The sequence below is a fragment of the Pongo pygmaeus genome, chromosome 18 (assembly GCF_028885625.2).
Source record: "Pongo pygmaeus isolate AG05252 chromosome 18, NHGRI_mPonPyg2-v2.0_pri, whole genome shotgun sequence".
Classification (NCBI taxonomy): Eukaryota; Metazoa; Chordata; class Mammalia; order Primates; family Hominidae; genus Pongo; species Pongo pygmaeus.
The window spans coordinates 55,375,664-55,388,981 of NC_072391.2; the positions used below are offsets into that span (position 1 = coordinate 55,375,664).

The 13,318-nt window shown below is 41.7% G+C and overlaps 1 protein-coding gene across 1 annotated transcript in view; it reads left to right on the plus strand.

Moving 5' to 3' along the window:
• CFAP263 (cilia and flagella associated protein 263) overlaps positions 1–13,318 on the plus strand; it is an 86,857-nt gene that overhangs the window by 37,714 nt on the left and 35,825 nt on the right. Inside the window, exons 2-3 of the mRNA XM_054455106.2 lie at positions 344–585; positions 1,814–1,876. Of these exons, the coding sequence (XP_054311081.2) occupies positions 1,842–1,876 (35 nt within the window). The 5' untranslated portion in view covers positions 344–585; positions 1,814–1,841. The remainder of the gene's footprint in view (positions 1–343; positions 586–1,813; positions 1,877–13,318) is intronic.

Consider the following 13,318-nt stretch of genomic DNA (forward strand, 5'->3'; position numbering starts at 1 on the left):
ATTCATACCCATCTGGTCTGATTTCAGCCCCACCCTGGGAATAGCTATGTGACCTTCAGCAAGTTGCTTAATTTCTTGGAACCTCAGCCTCCCTGTGAGTAAAACGGAGGTTAATGAAGGTACCTGAATTTCACAGAATCCTCAGGCTAATGAAATGAGATAATGCATAGACTGTGCTTAGCACAGTGTTGAGCATACAGCTAGCACTCAATAAATAGTAACTGTGACTCTGGAACAAGGGTCTTAGCAGATGCAATTAGCTAAGGATCTCAAGATGAAAGAATTCTGGGTTTAGGGTTGGCTGTAAATCTAATGATGTACAATTATTATTTGTCAATTAAAGAAAAATAAATCTTATGACTGGTGTCCTTATAAGAAGAGGAGGGGACACACAAAGCCACAGGGAAGAAATCCATGCAAAGATGGAGGCAGAGATTGGAGTGATGTAGCTACAATCTAAGGAATGACAAGGTTGCCAGGAGCCACCAGAAGCTAGGAAGAGGCAAGAAAAGATTCCTCCTAGAGCCTTCAGAGGGAGAGTGGCCATGCAGACACCTTGCCTCCAGACTTCTGGCCTCCGGAACTGTGAGATGATACATTTCTGTTGTTCTTATGGTAATTCGTTACAGCAGCCCTAGTAAACTAATACACACAGCATCTCTGGCTCCACCCATGAAATGCCAATCTCACCCCCTCAGTTAGGACAAACAAAAATGCCTCAGACATTGCCAAATGTCGCCTGGGGGGAGGGGGCCAAATCTTTCTTGCCAACTCACTGAGAACCCCTGCTCTAACAGTGCGGATTTGTGGAAAAGACACAGCAATGTGGGATAAGCCTGGATTTGAATTTTGGCCCCATCCCGAATGGCTACGTGACCTTGGACAAGTTGCTTAACTTCTCTGAACCTCAGTCTGCGTATGAGTAAAACGAGGCTAATGCAGGTACCTGTATCTCGCAGAATCATTATGCTGATGAAATGAGATAATGTGCAGAAGGTGCTTAGCACAGCGTTGGGCACACAGCTAGCACTCGAGAAATATAGTACCTGAAACAACACTTGTTATAAGTGTTTTTTATTAAGCAATAATAATATTACCTAATTGGTAATAAATATATTAAGAAATAACAATGACAATTAAATTATCATTATTATCACTTAAAGCCTGCAAGCTGACTTAGTTTCTCAGATAGTAATCTACTATAGACTGCTGCCAAACTGGGGCAGTGGCTCCTCTCAGAGGAGGAGGTGCTGGGGTGCCCATCTTGGTGTCATACTTTCCAAACTGCTGCCTCTTCTTACTTTATCCCATTTGATGGTATATTAGCCTGATGATATCCTTGCAACATGCATAGGGTAAATGCTTAAAATGTCATCCCCACTTTACAGAAGTGGACACTAAGGCACAAAAACATTAAGTTATTACCAAAGTAATTACCAGTAGCCAAGCCAGGGCTGGAACCCTGGGCCCTTTAAACACGATCTGCTCCTGACTCCCCTATCTCCAAGGCATCCCCTTTCCCACTTCTTTGAGACACCTGTTACTACCCACCTCCCTTTACAAAGCCTGGCTCCAAGAAAAGAAGCCGATACCCTACAGCTTAGAGTGACTTTATATTCAATAGTCATCTTTTCGAGGGATATTTGCACAGTGAACCTCTGTCTAGAGGGCAAACAGGTAGTTTTTGGAGCTGACGTGAAATCCTCAGGTAGGTGGAGTCCAGGTGTATTTATTAGTAGGGGTCCTGTAGGAAACAGAACCCTACTCCGTTCAGCTGAAGAGACCTTAGTGATGGGACTGTTTACATTCACAGGGGACTGTGAATAAGGGAACCTGCGAAGATGGTTGTGGCACCCAGGGACCAGCAGCATTCCAGGTAATTCTAGGTGAGACGGGGAAGGGGAGGGATAATAAAACCAGAGTCCAGCACGGCTGGCACTGTGCGTGAGGGACAGCCAGACACGAGGTATGATCAAGGAGAGGCTGTGCGCCGCCAAAACTGGGGTGGGAAAGCAGAGAAGAAATACACAGGGAGCTCTCCCTTCCCGCCCTCCTGTCTTCTTGGATGCCTCTTATTGGCTGAAACCAACCCAAAGTCAGCCGCAAGGGAGCCTGGGAAATGGAGTCCACAGGAACCAGCCTCCCAGGGCTTAGGGCGGGGGGGACAGGATTATGGCGAAGGGGGTTGAGGGAGGGAGCATCACTAGCACACGGATGGGTGGGGTGGTGATTTGAAGGGGTACAGGGAAAATCAGCAGCACAGGCGAAGAGCTGATGTGGTGATAACCATATTTGTATGAACTCTTCTGCTAGGAACAGAACGCCTGGAAACATACTGACTTTGTATTCTTGGTGCTTGCTTTAAAAATCAAACAACTTTGCTTGCTAAGTTGCCAGGACCGAGAAGCGGGCAGAAAGGAGGAGACCTCCTTGGAAGATAATTGAATCTGAAGGAGGTGAAGGGATAAGCCATGTGTTTGTCTGGGGGAAGAGTGTCCAGGCAGAGGAACTGCCGGGATGAAGGCTGGGAGGCAGGAGGATGCCTGTCACGACTGAGAAACAGCCAGGAGACCAGTGTGACTAGAAAGGACTAAGTGAAGGGGTCGGGGTAGGAGACGAGGTCAGAGAGGAAATAGCTGGGTGATAGACAAGGTCAGCCACAGTAAAGCACTTTGGGTTTTACTCTGAATGTGTTGAGAAGTCATTGGAAGGCTCTGTTAGGAAGAGGCATAATCTAACTTAGGTTTAACAGGATCCCTTTGGCTGTTGTGTGGCGAATGCACTACAGGAGGTGGAGGTGAGAACAAAAGGGGATGAGAATTTGGGATTTGGCAGCATTTCCCTCCCTCCCTTCCTTCCTTCTTTCCTTCCTTCCTTCTTCCTTTCTTTCCCTTCCTTCCCTTCCCCTCTTCTTACTCTTCCTTTTCTTCTCCTCCCCCTTCCCCTCCTCTTTTTCTTCTTTCAGGTGTTTCTTGTTTTTGTTTTTGTTTTTTTGTTTTTTGAGACAGGCTAACTCTGTTGCCCAGGCTGGAGTGCAGTGGCGTGATCTTGGGTCACTGCAACCTCTGCCTCCCTGGTTCAAGCAATTCTCCTGCTTCAGCCTCCCAAGTACCTGGGATTACAGAAATGTGACACCATACCTGGCTAATTTTTGTATTTTTAGTAGAGATGGGGTTTCACCATGTTGGTCAGGCTGGTCTTGAACTCCTGACCTCAGGTGATCTGCCCACCTCGGCCTCCCAAAGTGGTGGGATTATAGGCATGAGCCATTGCGCCCGGCCTCGTCTTGCGGTTTTATTGACCTACAACAAACTGCAGAGTGAGGAGATAACTGCAATAATGTAGACAAAAGATGATGGTGGCTTGGACTGGGGTGGTTGTAGTAATAAGAAGAGGTCAAGTTCTAGCTTTACTCTGAAGGTTGGGCCAGTGGGATCTGCTTATAGATCAGATGTGGAGGTAGAGAAAGAGGAGAGTTAAGAGTTAGTCAAGGATTACTCCCAGGTTTGTTGGAAGGAGTAATGAAGTTGTCCTGGAAGGATGAAGTTGTCAGATACTGAGATGGGGAAGAATGGGTTTGGAGGGAGGGGAAAAGTCATGAATTTAGTGGAGGTATGTTAAGTTTTACGTGTCCATTACACATGCAAGTACAGATGTTGAGTAGGTGGTTAGATGTAGACAAGGCTGGAGTAGAGAAGACAACATGTTTATTTCTTTGCTTTACAGCTTTATTGAGGTGTAATTGAAATAAAACAACTGCAGGTATATAAATATTGCACAGTGTACAACTTGATAAAGCTTTTTTTTTTTTTTTTTTTTGAGAGGGAGTCTTGCTCTGTCACCAGGCTGGAGTGCAGTGGTGCAATCTTGGCTTACTGCAACCTTTGCCTCCCTGGTTCAAGTGATTCTCCTGCCTTAGCCTCCCAAGTAGCTGGGACTACAGGCGCATGCCACCACACCCAGCTAAGTTTTGTATTTTTAGTAGAGACAGGGTTTCACCATGTTGGCCAGGATGGTCTAGATCTCTTGACCTCGTGATCTGCCTGCCTTGGTCTCCCAAAGTGCTGGGGTTACAGGCGTGAGCCACCACACCTGGATGATAAGTTTTGATATGTGTTTACACCCATGAAATCACTCCCAAAAGTTTCCTTGTGCCCCTGTGTGATCCCCTCCACCATATTCCCTGCCCCCTCCATATCTCAAGCAGCCATTAATCTGCTTTTCATCATTGTAAATTAGTTTACACTTTCTAGAATTTTATACAAATAGAATTGTACAGCACATACTCTTTCTAAAATCTGACCTCTTTCACTCAAACTATTTTGAGATTTATGCATGTTCTTGCCTGCGTCCATAGTTCATTCCTTTCCCCCCTTTTTTTTTTTTTGGATGATGTATGGCATTCCATGGCTTATATATATGTGTGGATTTGTTTCTGGACTCTATTTTATTCCATTGATCTATTGTTGATTTGTCACCAATGCCATGCTGTCTCAATTACTGTAGCATTATAACAAGTCTTACAGTCAGGTAATGTAAGTCATTCAAGTTTGCTCTTCCTCTTCCTTTGTTCTTTCTTCTAAAGTTGTTTTTTCTTTGTTCTTTGAATTTCCGTGTGGCTGTTAGAATCAGCTTATCAATTCACAAAAATAAAGTCTGATGGGATTTTAATTACAATTGCATTGACTCTACAGATTAATTACAGGATAACTGTATAGCTTAATATTTAGCGCTGTGATCCATGAAGGTGGTCTCTCTCTCTCTCTCTGCAGTACAGGCATTTTAGCATTTTAAATTTGTGTCTAAATACTGCTTTGGATGCGTACTATTGATTTTAATATATGGTGTTTAATTTTTATTCAATTTAAAGTACTTTCTAATTTCCTTATTGTTTTTTTAACCTATTTGTGATTTGAGTGTGTTATCTTGTTTCTAAATATTAGAGGTTTTTCCAAATGTCTTTCTGTTTCATTTCTAATTTAATTCTATTGCGGTGAGAGAACGTACTTTGTATGGCAAGTACTTTTAAATGTATTGAATTTATTGTTTTACAAATATTGTCTTCTTAGTAATGTTCTGTGTGCACTTGGAAAGAATGTGAGTTCTGCTGTTGTTGGGTGGAGTGTTTTAGAAATGTCCATTAGGACACTTCAGTTAATAAAGCTGCTCAAGTCTTCTATTTCCTTACTTATTTTTATGTCCATTTAGCCTATCAGTTTTTGAGAGATTGGTGTTGATATCTTTGAAATCTTTAATTGTGAATTCGTCTGTTTGTTTCTTCTTGCAGTTCTATTGGTTTTTGCTTCATGGATTTTGAAGCTCTCTTATTGGATGCATAAATATCATGTCTTTATGAATTTATCCCTTTATTATTATAAATTGACCCTCTTTATTACAGGTAATATCCTTTGTTCTGAAATCTACTATGTCTGATATTAACATAATTACTTCACCTTTCTTTAGTGTTTGTATTATTGTTTGACTAGTGTTTGTATCTTTTTCCCTTTTACTTTTAACCCACTTGTGTCTTTATATTTAAAGTGTATTTTTTATAGGCAGCATGTATTTAGGTTTTGCTTTTTCATTCAATCAGATAAGCTTTGCCTTTTAATTAGAATGTTTAGACCAATTACGTTTGATGTAATTATTGATATGGTTGGATTTTAATTTACCATCTTGATATTTTCTACTTATTCTTTTTTAAAAACAGCTTTATTGATATATAATTCACATACTTAACAATTCACCCACTTAAAGAGTAAATTCAGTGACTGTTACTATATTCAAAAGTTGTGCATCTATCACCCCAATCAATTTTAGAACGTTTTTCTTACCCCAGAAGAAACTCCACATGCCTTATTCATCACTTATCCCTCATTTTCCCTACCCCAGCCATAAACAACCACTAATCTATTTCTTGTCTCCACGTATCTGCTTATTTTTGACATTTCATATACATAAAATCATACAATATGTGGTCCTTTGTGATTTTCTTTCTTTTTACTTATCGTAATGTTTCCACGCTTTGTCCTTGTTGTATGTATCCATACTTCATTCGTTTTTTATTGCCAAATAATATTACATTTTATAGATACAACATTTGTTCATCTGCTCATCAGTTGATAGACATTTGTGTTGTTTCCACTTTTTGGTCAGTTTAAATAATACCACTGTGCACATTCATGTACAAGTTCATGCATGGATGTGTGTTTTAATTTCTTTTGAGTAGATCCTAGGAGTAGAATTGGTGGATCATATGGTAACTCTATGTTTAGCCTTTTGGGAATGACCAAACTTTGTTTTCCAAAGGAGCTGCACCATTTTCCATTCCCACCAGCAGTTTATGAGGGTTCCAATTTCTCCATATTCTTACTGATACTTGTTTTTATCTGTCTTTTTAATTATATATGTTTTATTATATATTATGCTTCCATGATGACTAATGATGTTGGGCATCTTTTCATGTGCTTATTGATCACTTGTATATCTTTTTTGGAGAAATGTCCATTCAAATCATTTGCTTATTTATTTATTACTTTTTTGAGACGGAGTTTCACTCTTGATGCCAGGCTGGAATGCAATGGCGCGATCTCGGCTCACTGCAACTTCCGCCTCCCGGGTTGAAGTGATGTCCGCCACCACACCTGGCTAAATTTTGTATTTTTAGTAGAGACAGGGTTTCACCATGTTGGCCAGGCTGGTTTTGAACTCCTCACCTCAAGTGATCTGCCCGCCTCAGCCTCCCAAAATGCTGGGATTACCGGCGTGAGCCACTGCGCCTGGCCTATTTGCTTATCTTTTAATTATTGAGTTGTAATAATAGTTCTTTATGTATCCTGGATATAAATCTCTCATCATATATATGATTTGCAATTTTTCTCTCATTCTATGGATTGTCTTTTCACTTTCTTGATGGTGTTCTATGAAGCACAAAAGTGTTTAACAAGTCCAACTTATCTATTTTTTCTTTATTGCTTTGCTTCTATTTGTTCTTTTTGTTTATGTTTTCCTTTTTCTGCCTTCTTTTGGATCCATTCGAATATTTTATAATTCCACTTTATCTCCTTTGTTGACTTAGCTGTATTAGTTTCATAGGCTATTGTGATATATTGCCACAAACTTTGTGGCTTAAAACAACACAAATTTATTCTCTTATAGTTCCAGAGGCCAGAAGTCCAAAATGGGTCTCACTCAGCAGGGCTGTATTTTCTCTAGAGGCTTACGGGGAGAATTCTCCAGTTTCTAGAGCTTCATTCCTTGCATTGTCTCCTAGGCCCTCTCCTCCATCTTCAAAGTCCACAGCACAGCATCTTCAAGTCTCTGTCTGCTGAGGTTGTCACATTGCTTTCTCTCTTCTGTAGTGGAATCTCCTTCTGCCTCCCTCTTGTAAGGACACTTGTGATTGCTTTTAGGGCCCACTTACATAATCCAGGATAACCACTCCATTTTAAGACCTTTAACTTAATCGCTAAAATTGTTAAGACCTTTTCCCCCTTTACAAGGTAATATTCGTAGGTTCCAATGATTAGAACCTGGATATCTTTGTGGGCCATTATTCTGTCTACCACGTTGTCTAGACATTCAGTCTAGAGTTAAAGCTGCTCTTTTAGTTTTATGTCTTTGCTGTGTCATTTTTGTCATTGCTTTGGGGTTTATGGTACATTTCTTTAACTTAGTACAGTCTATCTTCAAGGGTTATTATACCACTTTATGTATAGTGTAAGAACTTTATACCGTCACACTCCCATTTCTCCTCTACTGTCATTGTCATACATTTCACTTATAAACTCTACAATGTAAATTTTTTTTTTTTCTTTCTTTCTTTCTTTCTTTCTTTCTTTCTTTCTTTCTTTCTTTTGAGATGGAGTTTTTTGCCCTTGTCACCCTAGCTGGAATGCAATGGCCCGATCGCGGCTCACTGCAACCTCTGCCTCCTGGGTTCAAGCAATTCTCCTGCCTCAGACTCCCAAGTAGCTGAGATTACAGGCATGTGCCACCACGCCTGGCTAATTTCATATTTTTTTTTAGTACGGACGAGGTTTCACCATGTTGGTCAGGCTGATCTCAAACTCCTGACCTCAAGTGATCCACTGGCCTCTGCCTCCCAAAGTGCCGGGATTACAGGCATGAGCCACCATGCTTAGCTACAATGTAAATGTTGTAAACTCTATAAGCCATAATTTTTGTTATATAAACAGTTATTTATCTTTCAAAGAGAATTAAATAATGAGAGAAATATATTTACTTATCCACTTAATTACCATTTCTAGTGCTCCTCGTTTCTTTGTGTTGATCCAGATTTCCATCTGGTATCATCTTCTTCCTGTCTGAAGGACGTCCTTTAACATATCTTGTATAGTGAAGCTCTTCTGGCAACAAATTCTTTCAAGCTTTTGAATATCTGAAAAAAATATTTATTTTGTCTTTATTTTTAAAGGATATTTTTGCTGTGTAAAGTATTCTAGTTTGACATGTGTTTTTTTTTCTTTCAGAACTCTACCAGCTTGAATTGTTACCTATAAGAAATCTGCTATCATTTTAATCTTTGATTCTTTGTATATACTGTGTCTTTTTTTTTTTTCCCTGGCTGCTTCTAAGGTTTTCTGTTTATCCCTAGTTGTAAGCAATTTAGTTATGATTTCTTTGGTGTCATTTTCCTCATGTTTATTGTTATATGAGGTTGGTTGAGCTTCTTAGATCTATAGGTTTGTAATTTTCATCAAATGTGGAAAAATTCAGCCATTATTTCTTCAAATATTTTTTCTGTCTCCTCCTCACTTCTGAAGATGAGCTGGATCAAGGAAAGACAATACAAAGGAAAATATCAAGAGAAGGCAGTACAAAGGAAAATGTACTAAGCTTCTTACATTTTAGACATGCACATTTGCATAGTCAGGCCTTTAATCTAGGAAAATAATAACCCAGAGCTTGCTCCATGCCTGGTACATGGTTAAATGTAATCTCAATGAACTCTTCCAATACCTTAGTGGGAATGGCTTTGGATGGATAGGAGAAGGACTGGGATGGGAAGGAATGAGTAACGATTAAAGGTACAAGCTTTTGGCTCTAGCTCTGCATGTCACCTGCTGTTTGACTAAGTAATTCACATCGCCTCTCTGGCTTTCACTTCCTCACCTATACAAATGAGGTGAGTAATAGTGTAACTGGCCGAGTCCAGCTGGTCGCCGCTTGGAGGCCAAAAACATGAGAAGCGAGTTGTGGTGAAAGGAAAGCAACTTTATTCAAATGCTAGCAGTTGGGGAATGGCCAGGCCCATGCCTCTGAAAGACCATTCTAACTTTCTGAGCTGAGTGAAGGGGTTTAAGAAGGAAAAAGGTGAGGGAAACACACGGGAGTGGTGCAGCAGGAGGTCCTGTTATCTTGAGTCATCGCCTGTCTGGAGGACCGGTTTGCATCATCCTGACTGCAGTAGTGGTGGGCTAACTGCTCCTAACTCCCCCTAATCAGAGGGTTCCGCAACTGGGTCTCTCTGCCTGGCTTGTTTCAAAATCGATCCCTGGAATTTCTAAGCAAGCACATAATTAGATAAGTGAGTACTGTTCATAGAAGTGGCTGGTGGGAAAAGGCAAAACAAAAAGTTTCAAAGTATGTTTCCAGGCTGGAAGCAAGAAGGGAAAAATGTTTTAAAACACATTTTGAGGCTGGGATACTTGGTTACAATAGTACTTATTTTACAGGGTTAGGGGACAAAGCACTCGAATGTTGGCTGTTATTACTATTATTTTTTTGTTTGCCAATATTTGAAATATCCCTCTTCCTTACTAACTCAATTCTTCCTTAACATCGATTAAAGCAATATATGTTGCTCAGCTGTGACAGACTCTACTGATTGAGGATTGAGCCAGGATCTGTTTATTTCCTTTTTCAGATCCACGTCTCTGGAGCTCTCCCTGGGATATGGAGGTTTTCAGGATTAATAACTGGATGAGATACCCAGCTCAGATCAGCCTCAGTCTCCTTTTCCCATCTTGCTTTTCTCCCCTCCTCTTCTCCACTCTGTTGCCTCTGGATTTTCCAGGGTAGAGCCCGAGAGAACAAGGGGAGACGTTAAGAGGCAGAGGAGGTCTCACATGACAGCAGTGATTTCGGGCTTATGCTCTTGTGACCAGCTTGTGCCCCAAAGCTTCTCACTCCCAAGGTCTACTGTGGGTTCCCTAATGATTCTGCCACTGATGAATCCCACTGATTCCCTGATCCCACAGTGTTTTTTCTTAAGATTCCTCTTGATCTTCTGCATTTTATAATATGCCTCCATCCTCTTTCTGTGAAGACATCTGACCTGTGAAAATCCTTTATCTTGCCCCGTCTTGGTGTCAGAGCAGCCTGCTCCCTGGGAGCCCTTGTCCCTGCCTCCCGCTCAGATGTACATATCCCTCCAGCCTCTACTTTTAACTTCTTGGGGCATAAGGCAGATGTCAGCCCCTTGCCCCCAAACTCCAGAGCCTCAATAAGCTCATCTGATGACAGTCTGGAGACCCCTCATTTGGTATGTGAAACCCCTCCTGTAGTAACCCCTCCTATGCCTTTCCTTACAGAGAAAGTCCACAGTACTAGGACAGCTGTCGCCAAAGGAGTTGTCACTTCTCAATGGTGTACTAAGAGCAGGGCAGCGGGAGGTTCTACCTACGGTGTAGGAAATAATTTAGAATTGCAATGTGCATAAAGACCTTTAAAACAATAATAAAATCAACCAAAAGTTGGTCTTTTAAAAATTATTACTAGGTGTTGGCAATTCTAAACAATGTCAGCAACAAAATTCTCCTCCCCCCAAAAATCATGTGTGGGTCTAAGTCCTAAATAACTGCTACAGTTAATGTTGAGCTTTTATGATACACATTTTGGCTTCAAATTGGCATATTTCGATTCAGAGAACTCCTTGCTATACAATCATCCCCTGAAACTCACAGACTCATTTACACTCATTTATTTTGTGAATAAGTTCCTATAGGTTTGGAAAAGTTTGGGCTTGTTTTGGGTAAAGTTCTCATCTCCAGCTCCTGTGGTATAATATATTCTTGCATTTGAACAATGGTTCAAAATAAGTGATGATAGTACAGTGATTGCAAAGACAAAGAAATGGAACTTGAGTTACTTCAGTTTTGTTATTCTGTGTGACTTTTTTGGAATTTTAATTTGTGTTTTAAAGCTAAGGCAGTGGCCGGGTGCGGTGGTTCACGCCTGTAATCCTAGCAGTTTGGTAGGCGAAGGCGGGCAGATCACGAGTCAGGAGTTCGAGATCAGCCTGACCAACATGGTGAAACCCCGTCTCTACTAAAAATACAAAAATTAGCTGGGTGTGGTGGCATGTGCCTGTAATCCCAGCTACTCAGGAGGCTGAGGCAGGAGAATCGCTTGAACCCGGGAGGCAGAGGTTGCAGTGAGCCGAGATGGCGCCATTGTATTCCAGCCTGGGCAACAGAGTGAGACTCCATCTCACAAAATAAATAAATAAATAAATAAAAAATTAAGGCAGTGATGGAAGCAATTCAAGTGTCCATCAACGGATGAATGGATAAACAAAATGTGGTATATCTATACAACAGAATATTATTAAGCCTTAAAAAGAAAAGAAATTCTGACACATGCTGCCATACAAATGAACCTTAAAGACATGCTAAGTGAAATAAGCCAGTCACAAAAAGATGACAGTGTATGACCCTGCTAATGTAAGGTACCTAGAGTAGTCAAATTCATAGAGACAGAAAGTAGAACTGTGGTTGCCAGGAACTGGAGGGAGGGGGAAGCAGGTATAGAGTTTTATAATGAATATAGAGTTTCCATTTTGCAAGACAAAAAAGTTCTGGGGATTGGTTGCACAACCATGTGAACATACTTAACACTACTGTATTGTACATTTAGAAGTGGTTAAGATGGGCTGGGCGCTGTGACTCACGCCTGTAATCCCAGCACTTTGGGAGGCCGAGGCCGGCGGATCACGAGGTCAGGAGATCGGGACTATCCTGGTTAACACGGTGAAACCCCGTCTCTACTAAAAATACAAAAAATTAGCTGGGCGTGGTGGCGAGTGCCTGTAGTCCCAGCTACTCGGGAGGCTGAGGAAGGAGAATGGTGTGAACCCGGAAGGGGGAGCTTGCAGTGAGCCGAGATCGCACCACTGCACTCCAGCCGGGGCGACAGAGCGAGACTCCATCTCAAAAAAAAAAAGAAGTGGTTAAGATGGTAAATTTTACAGGCCGGGTGTGGTGGCTCAAGCCTCTAATCCCAGCACTTCGGGAGGCCAAGGCGGGTGGATCACGAGGTCAAGAGTTTGAGACCAGCCTGACCAACATGGTGAAACCCCATCTCTACTAAAAATACAAAAAATTACTCAGGCATAGTGGCAGGTGCCTGTAATCCCAGCTACTCGGGAGGCTGGGGCAGGAGAATCGCCTGAACCCAGGAGGTGGAGGTTGCAGTGAGCTGAGATCACGCCATTGCCCTCCAGCCTGGGCAACAAGAGTGAGAATCCATCTAAAAAAAAAAAGATGGTAAATTTTATGTTATTATTTTTTTCTTTTTCTTTTCACCTGCCTCAGCCTCCCAAAGTGCTGGGATTTAGAGGCGTGAGCCCCTGCGCCCGGCCATGTTATTTATTTTTTAACCACAATTTTTAAAACATGTAAAGCAGCCTGACCAGCAAGGTGATCCAAACAATATTTTTGTTTGGCAAATGCAAATTTTAGTTCATACATGTAATATGTTACCAAATTAGAATAATATCTTTAAGATTGAAATTTATTCTTTGTGTTGGTTTGAGTCCTCCAAACCAAGATAAAATTAGACATGAAGAGATCTCTTTCTTGGGGAAAGCGTCTGTGATGGACAAAGGAGAGGAAGCTGGAGTAGACAAGGACAGCCTCCTACTGTGATGACATCTGGGAGAGGACGGGGTGAGGGCCAGGGAGCAGGCATCCCAGATCAAAGCACGGCGCTAACAAAGTTCCAGCCAGCCTGATCGGGAGTCTTTGAGTCCATGATGCCAATTAGGCCAGGTACAGTGGCTAATGCCTGTGATCCCAACACTTTGAGAGGCTGAGGCAGGAGGATCGCTGAAGGGTAGAGTTCCAGACTAACATGGGCAACATAGCGAGACCCCCATTTCTACAGAAAAACAAAAAACAAAAAACAAAACAAAACAAAAAACAGAGAGAGAAAGAAAAAAAAATTAGCCAGGCATGGTGGCATGCCTCTGTAGTCCCAGCTACTCCGGAAGCTGAGGTGGGAGGATCGATTGAGCCCAGGAGTTCAAGGCTGCATTGATCTATGATCGTGCCACTGCACCGCACTCCAGCCTGGG